At 33.9% G+C, this 26,863-nt stretch overlaps 1 protein-coding gene across 1 annotated transcript; it reads right to left on the reverse strand.

The window, feature by feature from the left end:
- Positions 1-1,044: 1,044 nt before the first annotated feature.
- On the reverse strand, positions 1,045-25,024 carry LOC131844039 (juvenile hormone esterase-like). Its single transcript, XM_059192823.1, has 4 exons — positions 24,909-25,024; positions 13,564-13,749; positions 6,732-8,017; positions 1,045-1,323 (listed from the first exon to the last, which is right to left on the reverse strand). Exons 2-4 carry the CDS (start codon positions 13,735-13,737, stop codon positions 1,098-1,100), a joined length of 1,686 nt encoding a protein of 561 aa, XP_059048806.1. The 5' UTR covers positions 13,738-13,749; positions 24,909-25,024; the 3' UTR covers positions 1,045-1,097.
- Between the last annotated feature and the right edge of the window lie 1,839 nt (positions 25,025-26,863).

Consider the following 26,863-nt stretch of genomic DNA (forward strand, 5'->3'; position numbering starts at 1 on the left):
TAAGATTTTCGTTTTAATTATTGCAGTGCCTTCCTATTTTATACCAATAACTCATGAAATTAATTAGTTACTTGCATGAAGTCAGTGTTAATATAAACGCGTCATGATTTCTAATAAAAAAAAATACCTGAATGTCTTAACTAAAGTTAGTAATTCGTTTTATGGTAATCGCGTAAGGTTTTATAAATACCAGAGTCTGTTATAAATCTGGCTGAAAAATTATTTAAATGTCATATAAAACACACCTTTGCAAAAAAGCTTACTATAAAATTGAAGAATTCGTTAACGACAATAATGTTTTTATAGAAACACTTAAAATCTATAGCACTGACAATATTATCTGATTACACTAATAATGAGTGCGTAGCGATTTCTATGTTGATTATCGCATGCCTCTTACTTGTTATACTGTAATTATAATATAAAAAAAAACATCTATTCAAAAGAGCAACACACAAGTTTCTTGCTCGTTCTTCTTGTGATGAATCTGCATTCCGAATGAGTGGTAGAATCAAAATATGACTATTCAAAAGTGCTTGTAATGAGTTTATTTGAATAAAGATTATTTCTTATTTCTTGTTCTAAATAAAATCATTGCATTGCACTATACAATGAAACGCCTGCTCAATTAGAAGTAGCAAATATTTAAGTTCTCAGATTAATATTATTTACAAAAATTTCAAGTGAACGGTGTTTGTCCCTGATGTAGTTTATAACTCTGTTATTTGTAAACACATTAACAAAAATATTTTTTTATTTGAAAGAGCTTACTTACAGATTGTCGTCTTTTATTTGCTTTTTTGAAGTATTTTTTTATGAAATTTGTAATATAACGTAAGAGTGGCCAGCCTACCGGCGTGACTCGAATTTTCGTTTTCTATCACCGGAGTGTCAGTCAGATATTAATTGATATATTTTAGCCTTATCCAAATCGAACCCAACACCTTTCAGTCTAAGTCGTTGCTACAATAATTTTTATATACTGGCTTTGACCTGATCCTCACTTTTCTTTACTATCTTTAAAACGTTTTGTTTCATACATTTTCTTATTTTATAAATGTCGTGTACCAAGTATCTTCAGTATAAACACTCCAACTCTATTTAGAACTAACTGTGTTATGTATATTAGAATTAACATGCTTATGGAAACCATAGACTTTTCTTCTATATTTCGTATAAGTGTCGTTCCAGAGTGCGAGCGATCGGCGGTCCCAGATGGGCCCGGTGCTGAGCTGTGCGTCGATGATGAGAGCTGTCGGCTCGGAGCCGCCGCTCGCCGGCCAGCGCACCGGCAGCAGCGGCGACCGCGCCGGCGTCGGGTCACTGCAAACCAGAAAACATACCAATAAAATCAAAATTAAGGATTCATTGGACTGTATTAGGATATTCACCTAGGTGAACTTTGCATTTTTTTTTAAATTATTCTACGTATGTATGTGTGCATACATATATATATGTAAAATGTACCTATGTCAAATGTGTTAATGTATATTTATATCAATAATTTTTCTTTTTTTCTTTCTTCTTTAGTGTATATGGGAACGTAGCTACCAATCAAATCAAAACAAATCATGGTTTCATTTGACTGGATTAGGAAATCCACCGAGGTGAACTTTGGAAAAGTTAACTGATTAGTCTATGTGTGAACGTAGCTACCAATCAAATCAAAACAAATCGTGGTTTCATTTGACTGGAATAGGAAATCCACCGAGGTGAACTTTGCAAAAAGTCAGATTGAATTTATATACAGAACTGTAGTGGGGAAAAACTGTATTTATATCTATTATCGCCTTGTCATTTGTGTACTATCTCTATTTTAGCTAAATGTGTATTTATGTATATTAATTTATATCAATTTATTATATATTAAGTATTGTATCATATCATAAATCGTGTACAACACGGCAATACACCACCCCAGGTCTTGTGCTGAAAAACAGCGTTGCAGCGCTCCAGCCGCTGCAGCATTATGCTGAGCACGGACCTATTCAGTGGATGCTTCGACAGACATACCTACACATGCACGCACACGCGCACATACGTAATTTGTGTACTGTTATTTGTATGTAATTGTTCGCACTATTTGTTATTCTATTTTTTGTTTGTTAATGTGTGTTTAATTTTCTACTGAATAAATATCATTTCATTTCAAAAAATAAAAATACAAAAAAAAAAATGTTCATAAGCGGCTAAAGGTTCATAATGTGCTACATCAATAAATTATTTTTGATTTGATAATATTGTTCATACGCTTACGATATTTCCGTTTATATAATGTATACAAATAAGCGGCTAAAATGTCCTACATGAATAAAAGATTTTTGATTTCATTTGATTTGATAATACTGTTGATTTGTTATACACTGTGTACCATTGTAAACAACCATTAAATAACTTTATAAAATTAAAATACAATTTCTTGTCTGCAAAAGTACAAATGAATAAATATTGGAAAACTGAGTCTTGTTTCACAAAGTTCACAATTACTGGCGTAACTTAACGAAGGTGAATCGAAAGCAGAAGGTTGTGTTGTTGCAATACTGCATGACATTGGTAATTTCAGTTAAAAATAAAACCAACTCGACGGGCGATAATTACCGAACAATTGCAATTTCCTTGTACTACAGGTATTTAGGTTTGTTCCGTATTCCGAACCTCCTTAGCCTAACCAGTATCACCGGCTTGATTATTGAAGCAAAGGGTGCTTGGTGATACTGGACACAAATAAAAACAAGTGGCCACTTAAACTTCGAAAAAATAATAAAAAAAACAATTGAAAATAATAACTGGAATAAAATGGACGCTCCGTATTTTTAACTATATAAAACAAGATAAATAATGATTTATTCGATATAAAAAATGAAAATAAAAAAAAAAAACAATTTTAACTATATAAAACAAGATTAATAATGATTTATTTGATATAATATAATTGTTTTTATGAAAATAAAAAAGAAACTGGAATACAAAGGACGCTCCGTATTTTTAACTATATAAAACAAGATAATTAATGATTTATTTGATATAATATAATTGTTTTTAAGGAAATAAAAAAGAAACTAGAATAAAAAGGTATTCTCTTACTAATATTATAAATGCGAAAGTAACTCTGTCTGTCTGTCTGTCTGTCTCACTTTCACGCCAAAACTACTGAACTGATTTAAATGAAATTTGTTACACAGATAGTCTAGACCTTGAGAAAGGACATAGGCTACTTTTTAATGCGAATAAAGGGTTGTAAGGGGTTGAAAAGGGAGATGAAGGGATATGTGGAAGAATCGTCATTTTTAAAACTAGAAATTTGAAATTTATTTTTAGGTTGTTCATTAAATACTATAAATAAATATGACTAGGTTTGTAAAATTGTTACCCTTAAGGGGGTAAAAAATAGGGGATGAAAGTTTGTATAAAAAGTCGTCATTTTTGAAGCTATAACGAGGAATCTTTTTCCTTATCTTTTGTCGCGTTTGTTGCCATCGCGTTTGGCCCCACGTTGGGCGCCACTGTCGCGTTTGTTATTGTTAAAAAAAAAAACAAATACGGCAAATTAAGTTTATAAAAAAAATGTATTCATAGTAAAATAAAAAAAAATAAAAGAATGGTTGTTTAAAGTCAGGGTTGGGTAAGCCTTGGGTCACAAAACATATAGTCCGCTCAGTCCAAGAATAAACACCACTATCCTCGGTCTCCTCGGTTTTCCAGCAATCCTCTCCAGCAAAACGGCTAAGTCGGTATGCAGTCTCACGAGTATATATATGTATATAGTTTCCAGTCGTCGGGTAGGTGGTTATATTATATCAATATCTACGGTGTTCCCAGTATGGGAACACTTTAAGATTCTATTTTCAATTTATATAAATATTTATAGTGAATTTAAATTCACTCGAAGAAAATAATTGCACACTGGCTGTAGTAGGTAGGTATATTAGCGTTAAGAACGGCGACGTATATGCGCTCGTAAGTCTATCACAGAAGTGAGTGCTGGTGAGGTGAGGCAGGGGGCAGCAAACGGACCACGGACCGGTTGTCGAGCGTTGCAATACAATAGACAACAAGTACCTGCTTGACGAACGCAATAACTATCATATTTGTATATTTAGCGATGCTACACTTTTTTGGGTTAGATTATTAAATATTTTTTCTATATTTGGTCAAGGTTACTACAACACGCGGACGAAGTCGCGGGCACAGCTAGTAACTATATAAAACAAGATAATTAATGATTTATTTAATATAATATAAATGATTTTTATAAAAATATACACTGTAGAGTGCGTGGCCACTAAACAGTACTACACATCGGGATGTTCCTGAACAAAGGTGAGTAAGTTTGGTGTTACATTGCTTACTTTGGGGTGTTCGGAGTGTGGAAGACGTTCTTCCAGGTCAAATCGTATTTCTTCTACCTTTTCCATTAATTATTTTCTTTTTAATAAATATAGTCCACTCTCTATTTTATTACTTTATAAGGATTCGAAATCCAACAAGGTTCAGGCATAGATTCTTGGTTGCTAACTGCAAATCGCTCAAAGTACTTATATACTTATTTCCGGAAAGTGTGTGTTTATATTTGACTAATATTATAAACGTGAAAGTTTGGTAGCATGGATGGATAAGTGGATGAATCTTTGCTACTCTTTCACGCAAAAACTACGACACGAATTTTGATGGAATAATCATCTCAGCCCGGAGGAAGTCCACTACTGAACACAGGCCTTCCCCAAAAATCTCCACGATGATCTGCCCTGCTTTGCTCGAAATGTAACAATACATCCTTACTTAATATTATAAATGCGAAAGTAACTCTGTCTGTCTCGCTTTAACGCCAAAACTACTGAACCGATTCAAATGAAATTTAGTATATAGATAATCTAGACACTGAGAAAGGACATAGCCTACTTTTTAAGAAGAAAAAAGGGTTGTAAGCGGCTGAAAGGGGAGATGTTTGAAGGTTGTATGGAAGTATCTTCATTTTTAAAGCTTGAAACTTATTTTTTAGTTTGTTGACTAAATGTAAATAAATATGACATTCAAAATTTGTATAAATTTTACCCTTAAGGGGAATAGAATAGAATAGAATAGAAAATCATTTATTCAAATAAACTTACATTGAAGCACTTTTGAACAGTCATTACATTTTTTTTTAATCTACCGCTCGTTCGGAAAGCTGTCTCATCACAAGAAGAACGAGCAAGAAACTTGCGTGTTGCTCTTTTAAATAATTTTATTATTACTTTACATTTTTAAGTTTAAGTGTGTGAATACAAACCACCAATTAGCACTAATTCAATTTAATACTAAAGAAAAAAATATTGAATACATAACCAACTGGTTAAACAATTAATAAGAGGAAATCAGTCATAGTGATTAGAGCAGACCAGTCCCTACAAGCAGCATCCGTTCACGAGTATGACGGATGAGCCAGCCATCACTGCGCTCGACCATATTTTAGGGGGTAAAATAAAATAGGGGATGAAATTTAAATTCCTCATTCGTGGTCTATTCTATGAGAACGAAGTCGCGGGCATATCTAATAGACTATAAATTTAATGTGGGTGAAACCACATGCCCAACTAGTAATATAACTAAATGAATTTACCGCTGAGGCCATCTATGGCTTACCGTGCGCCAACCAATAAATGTTATCATTTATGCGGGTAGTTGTTGCTTAGATTTTGTTACTATACCATCTGCATTATATATATAATCGTATATACTTTCTTTTATATTTCCACTACCATTTAATTTTGTATAATTTTATGCTTTTATTTCTCACGTTAAGTGAATTATTTGTAATTCTTAATGAGTATAAATATCTAAAACCTGAACCTAAATGAATTTATATATTTTTAAAGTTAAACGACTGATGAAAAGGAAGAGTTTAAAAATATGTAATTAGTTATATATATGGTGTTTATATGTATATTAGATACTTCCGAAGGCCAAAAGCAGCTCTTCCGACTAGCAAAAATGAGAGATAAGAGTACAAACGATGGAGTATATGTAAAATGTATAAAAGATGATAAAGGAAAGGTTCTAATGAAAGAAGATGATATAAAAGATCGATGGAAAAATTACTTTGAAAACTTAATGAATGAAGAAAATTCATGGAATAAATCGATAGGAGAGGAAAGAGTGAATGTGGGTTTAGTCAGAGAAGTAAGAATGGAAGAAGTAAAACAAGCTGTGCGAAGTATATGGTGTCGTTAATCTGTTGCGACGGTCACCATTTTCCATCGACTGAGCCTTCAACGGTAGTGGGTCAAGAGCAAGATGGCCATTATTACCGTACAATACACACAACAATGGGCAAGGTTGAAATAATAAATATTTAGAAGCCTATACTGGAATTACCCTTAAATAAATTCAAAACGTCTGTTAAATCATATTTACTGAGCAAAGTCTATTACTTATTAAACGATTACTTAAATGACAAGTGTGCAAGGCAATAGTTGGTTATTGGAGAGATTTTTATTTAATGTTAGACAGACCTATATAAATATACATTGTAAATAAACTACTTGTTATAAATAAGCTACTAAAAAAAGTAATTCAATTGAGTTTCTTGCCAGTTCTTCTTAATTGGATCTATATACTGAACTGGACGGTAGGGAAAATTTTATAATATAAAAAATTTTACGTTTATAAGCGGCTAAAATAGCCTACATGAATAAATGATTTTTGAATTTGGATTTGAATTGCAAAAGTGAAGTACTATTGTATACACTTACCTGTATTTAGCAAAGTTGGTCCACATAGTCACCATGCGTTTTATCATATCGTTCTCCAAATATCTGTGAGGCAGAGGAAACGAGTGCGGTTTAAACAGATAGAAAATTTCATCAGCGTGCGACGCTCCAGGCTTGCCGGCAAAATTAGAGATGACTTTTGCCATATTTATGTACCCATTATACTTGAATACATAATAGTAGATCGGCTGATCACTTGTCTTCTCATACTGCTCCGAGAAAATAGCAGAAGGAAACTTGAAGTGGACATCAGAGTAGTAATCTACCATATCCATTACATAATCATCTTTCTCAGATGAAAAATAATGACGTATAATCTTTTTTGCGGTCTCATTTTTGTCCAATTCCGTTGGGAACTCCAAATCTGATTGCAGCGGCTGGTATATTATAGTGGGATCTACTTTCTTGACACGTGTCCCGTAGTCTGCGGATACGAAGTAAATGCCCTCGTTATCGTTGACACCAAATATCATAGGTACTTTGGTATAGTTATTGGATTTGATTATGTCCATGGGATACTTTGTTATAATCGGCTCCACGCCAGGAATATCTTTCTCTATGCACGGAACGAACAATGTCTCAGCAGTAATGAGGTTTTTATGTTCGGAATATCTAATCGCATTTATCAGTTCACTAACCGTTTTATTTGATAATATATTGTATATCTCGTGTGGATCTTTGGTGTCGTATCCGAATTCTTTGACTAGAGTACTGGCTGTTTTTATAGGATCGTGTTGTAGTCCCCATGGTACTATAGGTGAGCCGCTCTGCAAAATTCCCTTATGAATCAGGCCTTTAGCAGCCGGTGATAAAAGAAGAAATGCTACAGAAGTTGCACCAGCACTTTCGCCGAACAAAGTCACTTTATTTGGATCTCCACCAAATGCTCTTATATTCTCTTGTATCCACTTTAAAGCGGCTACTTGATCTTTGAGTCCTGCGTTACCTGGTGCTTCTTTAATGCCCAGACATAGAAAACCTTCAACACTAAGTCTGTAACTGATTCCTACGTACACTATTCCTTGTTTTACCAAGAAATCTGGTCCGTATAGGTAAGGCGCACCAGTTCCGTGCAGGAAACATCCGCCATGAATGTAGGCCATTACAGGTAGTAGCTGGTCGGGTTTGGCGTTGGCTGGTGTGTATACATTCAATCTTAGGCAGTCTGCATCGCCAATAGTCAGACTGCCGATGACTTTTTGCGGGCACCATGTGTTTATATTGGTCGCTTCAAATATCCCATCCCAGCTCAGTGGCGGTAACGGGGCCTGAAATATAAATATGTTATTGATTGGTCTTACGAATATTACAAACGCGAAAGTTTCTAAGTATAGATAGATAGATGTTACTCTATCACGCAAAAACTACTGAACAGAGTTTGATGAAATTTTACAGTGATATAGCTTATACATCAGAATAACACAGGCTATAAATTTCATGTGCGTAAAACTGTGGGCACATTGGTGTATGTAAATAAAAAAGTAAGGAACCTGGAAATTGACATCCGGGCATCAGTGTTGTATATATATGATAAAAAAAACCGTGGGCACAGCTAGTTTATGATATGATTTTCATTCATCATCATCTAGTATTTAATGTTCGATGGGTTTTCATTGCTATATATTTAATGTAACAATGGGGCTTCTATAACAGAAAATAAATAGAATAGAACAGAAATATATTTCGTTGATTAAATATAAAAATTACATTTTTCAAAATTAGAAGCTACTATTGCCTCCTTTTATATAAGTTAATTAAATTAACCACGCCGTCTTAATCATTATCTAAATACTTTTGAAATGATATATAATACTTGTGTATATATTTTTGTTAAAAATTTAAAGGAAAAAATAATAATTTAAATAAATTTAAAAACTTTAAATGCTTGTATTGTAAAAAATGTACATTTTGTATAGTGCCATTTTTCTATTTAACCGACGATTTATTAGTCATACAAATGCTATATATAGGATGATGTATTCAAATATGTTATTGTTATATAATAATTGTTAAAATTTATTCGCTATAAGAATTTATAAATTTGCCCGTCCCTGTATCACATGAGTATTTAACAAATATTTCAAAAATTATGAATATAATTTTTCATAATGTAATTTCTATTCAATATAAACAATCAAATCATTCCTCTTTAATAATAATAACCAAGAATATAATTAGCTGACCAACTATTAGTTGACCTCGCAAATGTTGTTTTACCATGTGAATTAAAATCGCTATTAAAAAATAGGGGTTGACAGTAGAAGGGTGAAAATTTGGGGTCATATCTATTTCAAATGCATGCACACTATAAAAAAAAAGAAATGTTAAAAAAATAAACGTTACACCTAAAATTTTTTTTTAAATATATTTTTTGTGTTTTTCATGCTTCTAAGTGCCCTTATCACTTAGGAGTATAAAAATAGATAATAGCCGATTCTGAGACATATTGAATATGTAAAATTTCATAAAAATCGGTCAAGCCGTTCCGATGATAAATAACATTGTGACACGATAATTTTGATATATATAATTAAAGTTTTTAAGTAAATTAATATATGTTTATATATATATTAATTTACTATATAGAGACAAAAGAATATTTATGTGCTTTATTACGGGCGGATGCCGCATCGCGCCGCGGTTGGCGCGTACGCAAAATGTAACAGTAGGGTCAAGGTAAGCAAGTCAGTATGTACGATGTCATAATACATATATTGACACTGACATTGTTTGGCGCGGACCGTGACATTGTTAATTACGTAATTATCAATCTATTCAATCTATGATCAATCATTAAAATATGGTTGAGCGCAGTGATGGCTAGCTCATCCGTCATACACATGAACGAGTGCTGCTTGTAATTTTTTTATTGGGTTGTTTGAGCTATTGTCAGGTTTTTTTTATGGATGATAATGGAATGGAGCGTCTGCGCTAACGGTTTACGCTGGCGGAGCACCAGTGGAGGATGATAAGATGAGCATGAGGTCAGGTCAGTTAGCCCATCGTGACAAATTCACCAGGAATTTATCACGATAGTTTTCAAGGGGAACCGCGTGGAGGTCAACACTAACATGGCACATTGGTAGCTATGGGGTCATGTGTCCTGATTTCTAAGAATCCCCTCCCCCTTATTGTCAGGTGACTGTAGCACCTGTAACACTGCGACCTACATAGATCTATTGTGCTCGCCCTTTTCAGAGTTCGCTACCTAGACCCGTCAGGGACAAGAATTGAAGGATATTCTTAGGAGCGATGGTTTTTATCTCCTCGGGAAAGAGTGTAAACTTTCCAAAGGAGATATTTCGTTTATGCATGAGTAGGCTACAACCACATAGGATGTGTAGTGATGTTTGCTTTTCAGTTTGGCAAAATCTGCAGATTTTTGTTGCCTAGTTTAGCTATATGCTTGTTTAATTTGCAGTGTCCTATGAGGGGTCTAGTCATCATGCATATGTTGTTGTTACTCAATAGCAGTAGTCTATTGGAGTATTTGTTCGAGTAGCCTGATGTTAGGGCTTTTGAATGTACCAATCCTGGCATTTCCTGCAAGTGATTCAGTGCTGCTTGTAGCGACTGGTCTGCTCTAATCACTACGACTGACTCTTATATAGTTCTCACCCAGTCGATTGTATTTTAATATTTTCTCTATTTGAGTATATAATTGAATTAGTACTAGCTGGTAGTTTGTATTCAGACTTCAATTTAAAAATGTAACAACAAAATTATTTAGGGGAGCAACAACCAAGTTTCTTGCTCATTTTTCTTTTGATGAGACAGCTTTCCGAATGAGCGGTAGATTGAAAAAATGTGATGACTATTCAAAAGTGCTTCAATGGAAGTTTATTTTAATAAATGATTTTCAATTCTATTCTATTCATAAGATCCGGTGTATTTCCCTATATATCCGGTATCCTATTTTATATAGGACGACCTCGGTAGTCCAGTGGTTTGGCACCCGTACATACGATGGTTCGACTCCTCGCACGGTGCAAATATTTTTTTTTTATCGTTAATTTCAAACAAACAAACACAAACCAAACACAAACCTGTTTTTTTATTAAACTCTACGTTTAAAAGAAATTGAATTACTGTATCTATTAAATTTTAAAAACCCCAAAATGGAGTATGTCTGACAATAAATATTATTATTATTAAAATCCGTTCGCATTAATGTAGTCCATATAACAAGATAAATAAACAGAATAATTAGACAGTTCACTAATAACGCACCAGTATACTCATTATCACCTCATCACATCATGCATGACGACAGTGGTGAAGTGACATCGCGCTACAATTGTTTGTATTATATTACTAGTTATATTAATATAATATAATATAACTACTATCCACCCAGGTGATAATGATATATCGTTGCGTAGTATTAAAGATTTAAGCATAATCGACAGACTTTGTTTTATACTATGTGATAATGATATATCAGGACAATCACAGCGTTATCTAGTCCCAAGGTAAGCAGAGCTTGTGTTATGGCTACTAGACAACTGATATAAATACTGAGATATATATTTTTTGTAAATACATATTATACATTGAAAACATCCAGACCGATACAAACAATCTTACTCATAAATACAAATGTTTGTACCGTGCGCGGAATTGAACCCGCGATCTCCGGACGTAAAGCGGTATGCTAAACCGCTAAACCACAGAGGTCGTCAAAAATTATTTAGAATAATGTAACCAAACATTGCTCAATCATTTTGTTCACAGTCACAGTATTGTAAGACGCTTGATGCTGCAGACTTCGAATTCGCATTGCATAATCAGTTTTAGTGTTGATAGACAGGGCCGGATTGATTAAGTAGTCAACTACTTAGGGGCCCCGCATAACCTAGGGGCCCCTAGGCGGTTGCATACTTAAGTATAAAAGAAATATGATCTTTGAAAAAAATTATAACTCCTTTTTAATTAGCATATGGTACAGACAAGCTTGTGGTAGATGGTAAGTGATCACCCCCGCCCATGAGCAACAACACCAGGGGAATTGCAAGTGCCTTGCTGGCCTTTTAAGAAGGAATAAGCTCTTTTGTTAAAGATTTCAATATAGTATCGGTTTGGGAATACCATTGCTGGAAAGTGATTCCGTACTGTGCTTGTGAGCAGCAAAAAGTTTAGGGGAAAACGTGTGTTGGAGGACCGTCTTTCATCCAGATGATCAGGATTGTATTTTAGTTTCTGGCGTGGCTCATAGCTTATCTTTGCATTGAATTCTAATCATTGCCTTGTTTTTATCCCATTATTTGTGATCGGCGCAGTATGTCATTCTCTTCCAGTGACCTCTGTCGGTCGTCATATCTGAGCATCCTCTCCTTTTATTCATATCATCATTCACACAATCCATCCATCTTTTTTTAGCATTGAATTATACAATACGCTTATGTATTATATTTTGAGGACGGATATTTATAGGACTGCTCTGTTCCGGTTCCGAATACTGATTAGACTATTTCTTTTGTAATAGCATATGCTGTTGGTCACTATATTCGCCCAAATTTGAATTTAAAAATGAATCTGTGTTATTGTAAACATGTACAACATTTATTTGTAAAGAATACGAGCTGAGTTTCTTGTCAGTTCTTCTCATCTCGAAATCATTCGAACTGACGGTAGATTTGACATATCATAAGAGTGTGGAATAGACCTACATGAAGAAAGATATTTTGAATTTAGATGTACAACGTCATCTAAGGCTCTATGCTCTAAGGTACGGCCAATTAGGGTCCAAGTCACTACTCTTTATGGTGGTCTTGTTACTGATATGGTTTTATAGACAATAAATAAAGTTATAATTGCTTAATATCGACGCATGTTGCTTGTTGATGTAATCCTTACTCCTTAGTAATATTATAAATGAGAAAGTAACTCTGTCTGTCTGGGTGTCTAGCATTGACGACAAAACTACTGAACCGACCAGTGTTCGAATGACATATTTATTTATATTTAATCAACACCCTAAAAAATAAGTTTCAAGTTTTAAAAATGACGATACTTCCATGCAACGCTTAATCTTCTCTTTCAACCTCTTAAAACCCTTTTTTCGCATTAAAAAGTGGCCTACGTCCTTTCTCAGATTGGATGCTTCCATTACAACCCTTCATCTCCTCTTTCCAACCCTTACAACCCTTTTTCGCATTTAAAAGTAGCCTATGGGTCTAGACCATTTGTGTACCAAATTTCATTTAAATCGGTTCTGTAGTTTTGGCGTATAAGCGAGACAGACAGACAGACAAAGTTAATTCCGCATTTATAATATTAGTAAGTATAAAATAATATTTAGCGACATCTATTCAGTTTTTATTTTAAACAGGGAGTGGTTCCGAGGATTGCATTTACTAGGGGCCCCGACATGGTCAATCCGGCCCTTATCCGGCCCTGTCCATAGGTCATATTTTATTATAATTTCTGTATATTCTATAATATTCTACGAAGGTTAATAGATACAAATCTAATAGTGGGTTTAGTTATTGATGAGTTGTGATATTGTGTTAAAAATAGGCATGCATAGAAATTTAGAAACTATTTTTAAATCTACATTAATCAGATCTAGCTATGGGTACTAGACAACTGATATGAATAATTAAGTATATTTTTAATTCATACATAATATACATAGAAAAAAACAATCGTACTACTATTTGAGGAATCAAACCCGCGACCATAGGAAACAAAGCTGTCTAGACCACTGAGGCAGTCAAAGTGATGCGTGAGTGAATTTACAGAGGACAGAGGCAGTTTAGTCTTTACAGAGGTACCATGGGAGTTACAGAATAAAAGAAACAATGAGCATCACCTGGAACCGGTTGGTGTGGTCGACGGTGGCGTATGGTATGCCGAGGTACTGGTGGTAGGTGCCGTCGGCGCTGAGTGACCCGCGTACGAGACCGCCCCGCGTGCGTACTGCTGGTGACCTCTGCTGTATCAGGCCGGCCGCGATCAGCCACGCGAGCGCCGCCCACTTCCTCATCGCGGCCTCTGGCTATGGTCCGAAGAGATAAAATAAAAAAAATAAAGAGAAAAATCTTTAAAAATTTGTCAAAGTATTACTTAAGTGCTACCGTCCAAAAATATAAATAAAAAAAAAAGATTTTTTTTTAATTACTCAAAGTATGACACGACTTCTTAAGTTAGGTTAAGTTAAACAGTTGGCGATCTCGATCAGCCACGCCAGCTTAGCACATTTCCTCATCGCGGCCTCTGGCTATGGTCCGAAGAGATAAAATAAAAAAAATCTTTAAATTTTGCCAAAGTATTACTTAAGTGCTACCGTCCAAAGAGATAAATAAAAAAAAAAGATTTTTTTTTAATTATTCAAAGTATGACACGACTTCTTAAGTTAGGTTAAGTTGAACAGTTGGCGATCGCGATTAGCCACGCCAGCGTCGTACGCTTCCTCATCGCGGCCTCTGCCTATGGTCCGAATAGATATAATAAAAAAAAAAAAAGAGAAAAAATCTTTAAAAATTTGTCAAAGTGTTACTTAAGCGCTACCGTCCAAAGAGATACCTAAATAAAAAAAAAAGATTTATTTTTAATTACTCAAAGTAGAGAAAATATCTTTAAAAATTTATCAAAGTTCAAAAATTTATAAAAAAAAAGTTGTTTTTACACGACTTCTTAAGTTTGGTTAAGTTAGACAGTTGGCGATCGCGATCAGCCACGCCAGCGTCGCACACTTCCTCATCGCGGCCTTCCCGCTACTGTCCGAAGACATAAAATAAGAAAAAACTTTAAAAATTAGTCCCTCACTATGGCATTACTTCTGAAGTTAGGTTAAGTTTAGTCGCGCGTGATCACCGCCGGCGTGTGATCACAGCTGCTGTACCAGCGCGATCAGCGACGCTAGCGCCAATCCCATTTCTGCATCGCGGCCTACCCGCTACCGTGCGAAGAGATAAAAAAACCGCCCCCCTGCTCATAACTTAAAATATCTGTACATCTCCATTTATAGTATGGGTTCCAACGATACTTTGCGACAGCAGCTTTAAGGAATTAAATATCCTCACCGGATATACAACAAATTACCGACCCCTTTAAAGGAATTGCCATCGACACAATTTAAAATACAATTATTTAATTTATTAGTTGACAAATGTCATTACACAGTTAATGATTATATAAACGATGTTTAACTAATTATTAGAAAACATAATATATTGACAATTCGAACTTGTCATAACTTTAACATTCCTAATGAATATATAACAGTTTTATAAAAAATATTTTATTACTTTCATAATAATAATAAATGTATAAGATGTAATTTAATTGAATTGTGTAAAGAATAATAATAGATTAATTCAAATATGTATTTGCATGTCTGTAAAGACTAAAAGTGAGAGCTATATAACATAAATAACCATACCATCTATTATGTACTACTTTTATAACAAATAAATTTCATTTCATTTCATTTCTCACTGTTGATTCTTAATACATTTATGAAAATATCATGTATACCAGGAAAGATATAGACAGTGTCTAAACAGTTAGTTATTACACAAAGAAATACTGCCTAAATAATAATAAACTGATTTTACATGATGGCGCTTTAAAGTTAGCAATTCGTTATATGATACTTACGTAAAGTTTTACAACAACTACCATACTCTGTTCTAAATCTGCCTGAATAAAGATTCCAATGTCGTGTAAAAATCACTAACAATATTAATAATAATAATAATCTCAGGACAATTCACACAGCGCCATCTAGACCCAAGTTAAGCTAGCTAAAGCTTGTGTTATGGGTACTAGACAACTGATACAAATACATAGATAATTTTTTTTTTCGTAAATACATACATATTATACATAGAAAATACCCAGACCGATACAAACAATTATACTCATGACTACAAATGTTTGTGCCGTGCGAGGAATCGAACCCGCGACCATCGGACGGAAAGCGCTGTGCTAGACCGCTAGACCACCGAGGTCGTCATTAATATTATCTGATTACAATTACATAAGTGCGGAACAGTTTTAATTTTGATTACAAGCCCCTTAATTGTTATTGTGTAATTATTTATTTAAAAAAACATCTATTCAAAAGAGCAACACACAAGTTTCTCACTCATTCTTCTTGTGACAGATCTCCGTTCCGAATGAGTGGTAGAATAAAAAAATACGACTATTCAAAAGTACTTATATCGAGTTTATTTGAATAAAGATTATTTTTATTTCTATTTCTGTGGTCTTTCTGACACATACCAATGAAATTAAACAAATTGACATATTGTCAAACAGCCGTATCGAAGTCAAACACGCTGTTACATTAATGTAAGTTCTAATTTAATTCCCATACAAAGTCCGGTTGGGTTTTTCATGGTAAACAAAAACTTGTGACGTACTTTGTGATTCGTTGCCGTCACTTGACTCTGAGTCACAGGTCGAAGTCATTGTCAAAGATCACATAAGAATCATTCAGTACATAGAGTTAGTGAATTTACACAAATGCAGTTTATTTAAAGTTACTAATTACTTTTTGCGTAAGGTTTTACAACAAACTACCAGAAGAGGTTGCCAACAATAATAATGTTCTTCTAGAAAAAACTCGAAATTCATATCGCTGACAATTCTATATGATTACACTAAGAATGAGTGCATTGCGGTTTCTTCTCGATTATCGCCAAAAATATTCAAAAGAGCAACACACAAGTTTCTTGATCATTCTTCTTGTGATGAATCTGCGTTCTGTATGAGTGATAGAATAAAAAAATGACCATTCTGAAGTGCTTGTATTGAGTTTATTTTAATAAAGAATATTTCTATTTTTATTTCTGTGGTCTCTCACATGAATGAAATTAAATTAATTCATAGTTAGATATATCTATACTAATATTATAAAGATAAAGAGTTTGTTTGTTTGAACGCGGTAATCTCAGGAACTACTGGTTCGAATTGTAAAATTCTTTTTGTGTTGGATAGTCCATTTGTCGAGGAAGGCTTTAACCTATATAACATTACGCTACGACCAATAGGAGCGGAGCTGCAATGAAAAATATCGCAAAAGGTGGGGTAATGAAGTGGGTCAGCTAGTTGTCATTAACAATATGCTGTATTACATTAAGTTCTAATTTAATTCCATATAAAAACTCCGTTTGGTTTTTTTTCGTAAACAAAAACTTATGACGTACTTTCTAATTTGTTGCCGTCACTTAACTCTGAGTCATAGGTCGAAGTCGTTGTGGAAGATCATATGAGATCCATTTAACATGAGTTGGGCCCAGGGTTGTCCACTATGCAGGCAGTCCCCCAATCCAAAGGCCCCGGAGGTGTGCGCGTACCCCACACAACATGAGGGCGAAATAGGTCGTAACCACAAAACGAGATGGAGCCTGCCCTACAACATCATAGGGCGGGCCGTCGCCGTCGGAGCTGGGAAGATGCATTGCGAATCCCCTGGCTCCGGCATAGGCGCTCGTAGGTTGTGGCCCAGGGTACAAGTCCCACACACCACCTCGCCAGCCCTCCGGCGGGGTGACGGTCTTTTGAAGATTTTTCCACACGTTAAAAAAAAAAAACCAGGGTTGTCCACTATGTATAAATCTGCTGTCCACGCAACAGGACCCGAGGGGGCGCATCCCGTATTCCGGTGCGTCTGCCCCACGGTGGGGGGAAGCAGGAGAAGTGAGAAGAGTTCCCCTCGCGCGTTAAGAAGAACCTATTTGCGGGCTACCACAGCTAGGGTCGCGGTTGATTGCGAACTCGATCCCGGCACTATGGCCGCGAGGAGGAACATCGTGGGGTTCTTGATGAGTAGGAGTCTGACCCCTGAGATGTGCGGGTCTCCTTGAGAGATTTTATCAAGTTAATTTTAAACTTTCCTGTTTAATATACATTATTTAAATTATTAACCGGGTCTTAACACGAATAATTTTATGGCAAATAAAGGTATTTACCTCTCTCTCTCTCTCTTGCTCGTGACCACGGCTAGTGCAACCTAGTCGAAACGTCGAGAGAGGTAAATACCTCTAAGGTTATTTGCCATAAAATTATTCGTGTTAAGACCCGGTTAATAATTTAAATAAAGATTTTATCAATTATTGAATTAATTTTATAGACACCCAGACTGATATAAACAATCATACTCATGAATACAAATGTTGCACCGTGCAATCGAACTTGGGATTAAAACTAACCACTAGACCACCAAGTCCGTTAATGCTAAGAAACATTTGCGACATTGTGAACGGTCAGTTTTGCATTTCATCATTTCAAAACGGACGGATACACTTCCTCTGATAATGGAATCATTTCACAAACCGATTCTCACATCCTCTGGTTTCTGCAGACAAGGAACTGGCTTTCCTAACAAATAAAACTTATCGGATAACCTTACCATTTGTTTTTTTTTATACCACTTAGGTGGTAAACAAGCATACGGCCCATCTGATGGTAAACGGTTACCGTAGCCTATGGACGCCTGAAACACCGCACACCAAAAGGGTTGTTTTGACAGCCCCTGTGGTCTAACGGTATAGAAAACCGCTTTACTTCCGATGGTCGCGGGTTCGATTCATAGGTATAAAATTTTACAATAAGATACCAAAGGATATATTGGAATTACCCTTAAATAAATTCAAAACATCTGTTAAATCATATTTACTGAGCAAGGCCTATTACTCACTAAACGATTACTTGAATGACGAGCGTGCATGGCAATAGTTTTCATGTTCGGAATTTTCATTTAATGTTAGACATAGACACCTATATAAATACCTATGCATTGTAAATAAACTGGATTTAAAAAAAAAGTAATTCAATTGAGTTTCTTGCCAGTTCTTCTCAATTGGATCTATATACCGAACTGGACGGTAGGGAAAAAAATTATAATGTAAAACGTGACGTTCAGAAGCGGCTAAAATGTCCTACATGAATAAATGATTTTTGAATTTTGAATTTTGAATTTTTGATTCCACGGTACAAAATATTTTAGTTGTGAGTATGATTGTATGTATAGGTCTCGGTGCTTTCTATGTATAACATGTATATATTTATGAAAGAAAAAATATCTATAGAAAGAAATAAATAAATATATGTATTTACAAAAAAAAAATACGTAAATATTTATATTCGATTTCCAGTACCCATAACACAAGCTCTGCCCAGCATGGCACTAGATAACAGGGGGAGGGAAAAAAATTGAAAAAGAAGCAGTACTTACTTAATAGTTATTTATTGCTAATACTTATTTATTTAAATATGTTATATATAATAAACATATAAATAAAATTGGAGTGTCTGTTCGTAATATTGAAATAAACGTTTTTTATTACTTGTATATGAATATAAATACGGTATGTACAGCGAAATAACATTTTTTACAATTTTTGTCTGTCTGTCTGTTTGTTCCGGCTAATCTCTGAAATGGCTGGACCGATTTTGACGGGACTTTTTTTGGTAGCTGATGTAATAAGGAGTAACTTATATCAATTTTATTATATCGAAGGGTCTAAAGTACGATTATTAATTGGACATTAATACAGTAAAATGACAATATTTTGGTATGATACATTAATATTAAACACCCATGTCGATACAAACAATCTTATTTATGAATAAAAGAATAGAATATAATAGAAAATCATTTATTCAAATAAATAGACTTAGTCATTACATTTTTTTTAGACATGCATTCGGAAAGCTGTTTAACATTAGTGTTATCTTTTAAATAATTTTATTATTACTTTACATTTTTATTATGTATACATTTAATAAATACTCAAATAGAAAAAATATTGAATATATATTAAACAATTTAAGAAATATGGAACTTACCAGCATATTAAAATTTCTCACATATTTTACAACATTATTACTAAAATGCTGGGAAATGTATAAAGAGATTCAGAGGAATTAACACTAGTTGTTTTTATTTATGTTTATAAATATAAAGCAATTTGATATTTAATACAAAAAAAAATCTGCTTCTTCGACATTTAACTTTCAATTGTTAAAACTTCCATTCATGTTCCACATCACTATTTATTTGGGAGTAAAAATCTTTCACACAGTCCAAATCTCTTTTTGCTGACTGGAATTAATAATCTTCTTTAAAAATTGCAACGTTCTACGACATGTCCATACCATGATAGACGATTGTTTTTACTTTATATTTTAACACTAAATGTTACATTCTTTATCTTATTTACAAAAATCAATACCAGGTAATAATGGGGGGTCTACCCAAAACCGAAAAATATGGGTCTACGACACAAAAAAGTTTGGGAACCTCTCCGCTGGACCATCGAGTCATATGTATGTTGTAATATTTCAGGATTTATTATAGATCCTTATAATATATTGATCCTTTGAAAAGAACTCTTTGGACGTTTCAAATTAACACATTTTATGTAACTGGTTCGTCACGCAAGCTGACAGCCCTATCACGTCATCACGTGATACGTACATAAAAACGTGATGTCTTTGTGCAAAGTCTACTTTGATAATGTAAGTAGGTTTAGGAGAGACAACAAACAGATAGTATTATAATAACCTAGAGATGTGACAACTCGAGTTGGGCATAATTCGAGTTAACTCGAGTTGAATTCTGCCAACTCGAGTTGGAATAATTCAACTGGTAAATTAATGAATCAAGTGAAAGAGCGAGAGCATGATTCTGTCATCGAACCGACAATGACATGAAATTTTCCGATCATTTCATATCATACAATTTTCACTCGTCACAAATATTTCAATATTGATTTGAGGTTGTTATCATTTTTTTTTCGCATATTCGTCCGATTTGTTATCAATAAAATGATTATGCGTTCCATAAGTCCTTCCGCGGCTTTAAAGTGCCATTTCTACTCGCCCCCCAAAGTTCGGTGAAGCTTTCAATGCTAGCTGCGCCCAAAAACATTAGAACTGTTCGAAAAAATAAACTTTTTATTCCAGGTAACTCTAGTTACCTGAATTTTAACTCGACTTAACTCGAGACATGTTAATTACGAGTTCAGCATCACACATCTCTATAATAACCGTTTGATATGCTATTTAAAAATGGGTCCTATTCATATAGCGCTAGATTCTTACCTTGCCGCAACACAGTTATCTAACTAACACTGATTTTTAACTCTATACACTCGGAAATATTTGTTTATTTTATATAGTTTATACAATGTGCATTTAATAAGGACTTAATTTTATTTATTTACCGCACTATGTCGTTTTTATTTGTTTAATGTTTAATATTATTTGAATTGTTAATATATTCTTTATTGCACAGATAATACAGAGATATTATAATTTAGAGACAATGTGAGTAAAGTTGGACTTATTACTAGAAGAGATCTTTTTCAGTCAACCTAAAACAGTGGGATATGTGGTACTGAGTGGGTAATAATTGGTGCAAACAAAAGGATGTACTAAATATTAGTTCAATAAACATTATTATTATATATATATGTTTTATATATGGGAGATATATTATTTATTATTATTATTAGAGTTGTTGTAGGATGTAACTATTAGAATTCTAGCGAAATAGGACCAAAATATAGGTGATAGAATGAGTGGACTGTATGTGTGATGTAAATCAAACAATAGACAGAAAATAGTAAATACTTATAATGAAGATACGAGTACAAACGGTTGTAGACAAAAAGTGACAATAAAAATATATGACAATTCTATAAAGAAAATACATTTAAATATGGTAGAAATATAAATATATACAAATGTGCAAAGAGTTTGCAACAGTTGTATTGAAATATATATGTATATTGAATATTTATTCATCATTATTATACGCTTATATGTATTAATTACTTGTACATATAATAATATAATATACATATAATTGCGTGGGTTACCCAACAACTTGTTTTGTTCATAATTGCGTAGATATTATCATTTATTTAGGGTTATCTGTAGTTTATAAAAACTAAAAAATAACAAATTTAATAAAAATAATAACTTAAGCATTTGTCATAATTATTAAACAAAGGATATATTTTTTTATAATGTATATGATATGTCCAATGATATGTCAAATCTACTGTCAGTTCGGAATGATTTCGAAATGAGAAGAACTGATAAAGTCAGATGGACGTTAGTTTCTTTACCAATCCTAATCTATTCCACTCAGATCGATCCCCCGTCCAATTCAAACGGGGATCGATATTACGATGGCCTGAGCCGAGGTTCGAATCCCTAGCGGTGCCCTCAGACTAAAGTCGTATCCATCAGGCGGGAGTTGATCTTCAGCCGCTCTATAAGTCCTGCGTATTTTGAGTGCCATCTGCACTCGCCCCCTAACGTCCGGTGAAGCTGTAAAGGCCAGCTGCGGCCAACAGCATTAGAGTAGTCCGAAAAAAGACCTAATATATTTTTTTATGAAAGATATATAATCCTATAGATATCTTTAATAAAAACTACTATATTTAGCATATTTAAAATATATATTATATTTATATAACATAGATTTTATTTATTTATTTATTTAATTTTGTTTAGCTATTTATATATTATAGTATTATTTTAACAAATTTTCGCCATCACTGCCCTACAACGCTTTTAATTCTACCCAATGGCAGCTGGTACAGAATGCCATATAGCATTACAACATATACAAGAGGCGAGCTGCATCTTGTACACTCTTCATAGTGTAATAAAGAATAAAAAAATAAAAAATAGTATAGTTACTATAAAACTTTCGCGTTTAGCATGCATTTGTCGTGTCATTGTACGTTTTAAAACGAATGATTGGATGGTAAATAAAGTATTTACCTCACTCAACGTTTCAATACTATATTTACCATTGAATTATGTGTGTTAATGAGAGATGAATAAATGTGAGCCCACTAACATGTGCTAATAGCGAAAGTTTTAAAGTAACAGATGTAATCATATTAATTTATATTTTACTAGCTACTCGCCCGGGCTTCGCACGGGTGTACATGTATTTTATACTAGCTGTTCCCGCGACTGCGTCCGCGTGGAATTTAACTTTATTTTTCTAAAATAAAAGTAGCCTAAGTTACTCCTTATTACATCCGCTACCTGCTAAAAAAAGTCCCGTCAAAATCGGTCCAGCCATTTCAGAGATTAGCCGGAACAAACAGACCGACAGACAGACAGACAAAATTATAAAACATGTTATTTTGGTATATGTACCGTATATACATTCATATGCATGTAGTAAAAAACGGTTATTTCAATATTACAAACAGACACTCCAATTTTGTTTATATGTATAGATATAAACCTTCCTCTTGAATCACTCTATCTATTAAACAAAACCGCTTCAAAATCCGTTGCGTAGTTTTAAAGATTTAAGCATACATAGAGACGGACAGACAGCGACAGCGACTTTGTTTTATACTATGTTTATTTGGAAACTTACGAGAATAACTGGCAAAGACTCGACCCTTGCTCTTAACATAATAAAATTGATGTTTACTTATTTAGAAATACATGTACCTATATTAACACACAATAGGAATTAAATTAACTGTCAGTGGACTGATCGGTGGACTGTCTGGTTGTCTATATAATGAAAACACGTAGTTTATATTATACTAGCTGTTCCCGCGACTTCGTCCGCGTGGAATTTAACTTTATTTTTCTAACATAAGGCTTTAGGCTACTGTCTGTCCGTCCTTATGCATGCTTAAATGTTTAAAACTGGGGTAGGGGGATTGTTAGTCCATGGTCAGGTCGACCTCCACGCGGTTCCCCCTGGAAACCACCGTGATAAATTCCTGATGAATTTGTCACGATGGGCTAACTGACCTGACCTCATGCTATTGCATATTATATTGCACCCAGAGAAAGAGAATAGTTATGGGATCTATAATAGCCCTATTAGGTCCCTCAAAACGTGATCTCTTCTGAAAATTATCTTAGTTAACTCCAGTTGAAGGAAAGATGCACTACATAACCCAATTTCACGGGGGGAAAGGGAATTGTTAGTAATGTGGATTTATAACCCCATTGCTAGCTATGTACAATGTCAGGTCGACCTCCACGCGGTTTCCCCTGGAAACCATCGTAACAAATTCCCGGTGAGCTTGTCACGATGTGCTAACTGACCTGACCTCATGCTCATCTTATCATCCTCCACTGGTGCCCCGCCAGTGTAAACCGTTAGCGCAGGCGGATGTACCATTCCATTATCGGATTTTTTAATAGATAGAGTGAATCTAGAGGAAGGTTTATATATATAATGATGTACACCCATGCGGAGCAGGGGCCAGTAGTTAGTTTCTGAATAAATTGAAAAGTACTAGCACAGATAACATAAGTACTAGTAACTTGTAGTCAAGGTCATATTTTTTAAATTGTATTTTTGATAGCATTGAGTTTAACGTCGGAATTCACTTATAGAGACTTTACCAACAACTCAATAGTTTTTTTTTTTTAATACAAGAATAATCATTATTATTTATTAATGAACTAGCTGTACCCGCCATTTCGTCCGCGTGGAATTAAACTTTATTTTTCTAGAATAAAAATACTAAGTTACTTCTTATTACAGCAACTACCTGCCAAAAAAGTCCCGTCAAAATCGGTCCAGCCATTTCAGAGATTAGCCGGAACAAACCGACAGACAAAAAATTGTAAAAAAAAATTTTGGTGTATGTACCGTATTTATATTCATATGCATGTAGTAAAAAAGGGTTATTTCAATATTACAAACCGAAAAGTCCCGTCAAAATCGGCCATTTCAGAGATTAGCCGGAACAAACTGACAGACAGACAAAAATTGTAAAAACAATATTTTGGTGTATGTACCGTTTTTCATATTCATATGCATGTAGTAAAAACGGTTAATTCAATATTACAAACAGACACAACAATTTTATTTATATGTATAGATTTAACACTAAAAGTTTAGGGTCGGTCATTTAGATTGAAATAATTTTTGTATAAAATCGTGTAAATACATTTTTTAAACATTACATTTTGCAAGTCTCTCTTAGCATAGATTAAGTTTGAAGGTTTAGTCCTAATAAGGGCAGTGTTAACTCTACGTTATGTATAGTATTTCCTTACTTATTGCATTAGAATGCATTTTTAAATTGCATAATATTTACATTAAAACTTCACGATATGATAATCACATTTACACAGATTGTATCACAAACATTAAAAAAAATAAACCATAAACACTGATCTGTGAACTGCATTTACCTATTAATCTTGATTACAACAATGATCCATAGATAATCACTTTTTAATTCATGCACAAACGTCAAAACTTCGCGCGTATTTTTGTCGGATATAAACAAATGTTTAAATATAGAATACGTTATTTGCGCGCGTGCGCTGTGAAACAACTGAGGGCTAGTACTATCAATGTTGCCTTTCACAATACTCAAGGTCTGACGTGATCACTATCGCGTCTGTCCTATACGTTTGATAATGTAACCAATTTGTATAGATCGGATGCTCATCTATTACGTATAGCGGAATTATCTTCTTAATTTGTCAGCATAACATTTAATAGTAAGTAATTAGTTTCAAATAGTTCAGATACATCGCGAATATAAGTGAACTAACGCCAAATCCTTGACACTTACGCATTTCGGTTGAAGGCCAAATATTTTGCATTAAAATGTGAAGATGTTACTTATAAATTAATGAAGGTCGACTTTAATATGCAACTAATTAAGTAAGAAATTCATGCTGCACTATGAAAGTATGTATTTATAATTTATTTTATGAGAAATAAATAATCTCAGGACAATTCACACAGCGCCATCTAGACCCAAGTTAAGCTAGCTAAAGCTTGTGTTATGGGTACTCGATATCTCATACAAATATATAGATATTTGTTTTTCATAAATACTTTCTTACAAATTATACATAGAAAGCACCCGTCCTGTAAGCAGAGCTTGTTTTATAGGTACTATGTAGATAACTGATACAAACACATAGATTTTTTTCGTAAATAGGTACATACATATTATACATAGAAAACACCCAGACCGATACAAACAATCATACTCATGAATACAAATGTTTGTGCCGTGCGAGGAATCGAACCCGAGCATCCGAAGTAAGGCTGTGTGAAGAAATGTTTTGAATGTTTTTTTTAATGATATTAAATTTTTCTATGATAAATGAGGCAAAACGTAATGGGACTTTTTTTCTCTTTATTTTTTTTTGTACACAAAATGTGACTTTGACTATCCCATCGTACGTATTCTTATCTTTATTCATGTTACCTACATGAAGTTAGAATTCACATCTTTATTGTAGAAAAATCCGATATTTTAAAAATATATTAAAAGAAGGTAGTTTGTTTTTAGTACTAATGAAGTACCCAATGTAAGGATTATTACGAATATTGTAAATAGGGCCATCTAGCATTTATAGACCAACGTACTGCACTGACTTTGGTATATAAATACGGAGGTCGGTAGTTGAATAATCCTCTTTCGTTGCGTGAGCCACGTCATTCAGTCGATGAGCGCAGAGCGTGCCAGTTGTGTTTTGGATATTAAAGTGAATTGTATTAGATATGGGTTTATCCCGGTCTTAGTTGGGCCTGGGGGGAAGCTGCAAGTAGTGAAGGTGGCCTTTTAAACCTGTTAATGCATTCTAGTGCCCCAGTCGTCCATCATAATTAGTGCTTCTTACAGGTATAATACAGACTGTTATGATATGTCAAATCTACCATCAGTTCAGAAGAACTGAAAAGAAACTAAGCTCGTATTCTTTTCAAATAAACGTTGTACATGTTTAAAATAGCAAAATCGGTATGTTTATATTTAGAACTAGCTACTCGCCCCGGCTTCGTCCGAGTGTGTACTTGTATTATACATATAAACCTTCCTCTTGAATAATTCTATCTATTAAAAAAAACCGCTTCAAAATCTGTTGCGTAGTCTTAAAGATTTAAGCATACATAGGGACGGACAGGCAGCGACAGCGACTTTGGTTTATACTATGTAATGATTCTGAGAATATATATAATTCAGAGAATGATTATGTAATTTTATTTTCTTAAAGTAATCTCTCATTTGCCTAATAATTAACAATAAATTAATGGTAGTAAATTAATGAACTGAACATATCTTCCTTAATTGCATCAATTACGAGTGTCATGGAAAAACACAATGGTCGAATTAATTGGTATTGTT

The sequence above is a fragment of the Achroia grisella genome, unplaced genomic scaffold, assembly GCF_030625045.1.
Source record: "Achroia grisella isolate CSIRO2021 unplaced genomic scaffold, CSIRO_AGI_Agris_v1 utg3654, whole genome shotgun sequence".
NCBI lineage: Eukaryota > Metazoa > Arthropoda > Insecta > Lepidoptera > Pyralidae > Achroia > Achroia grisella.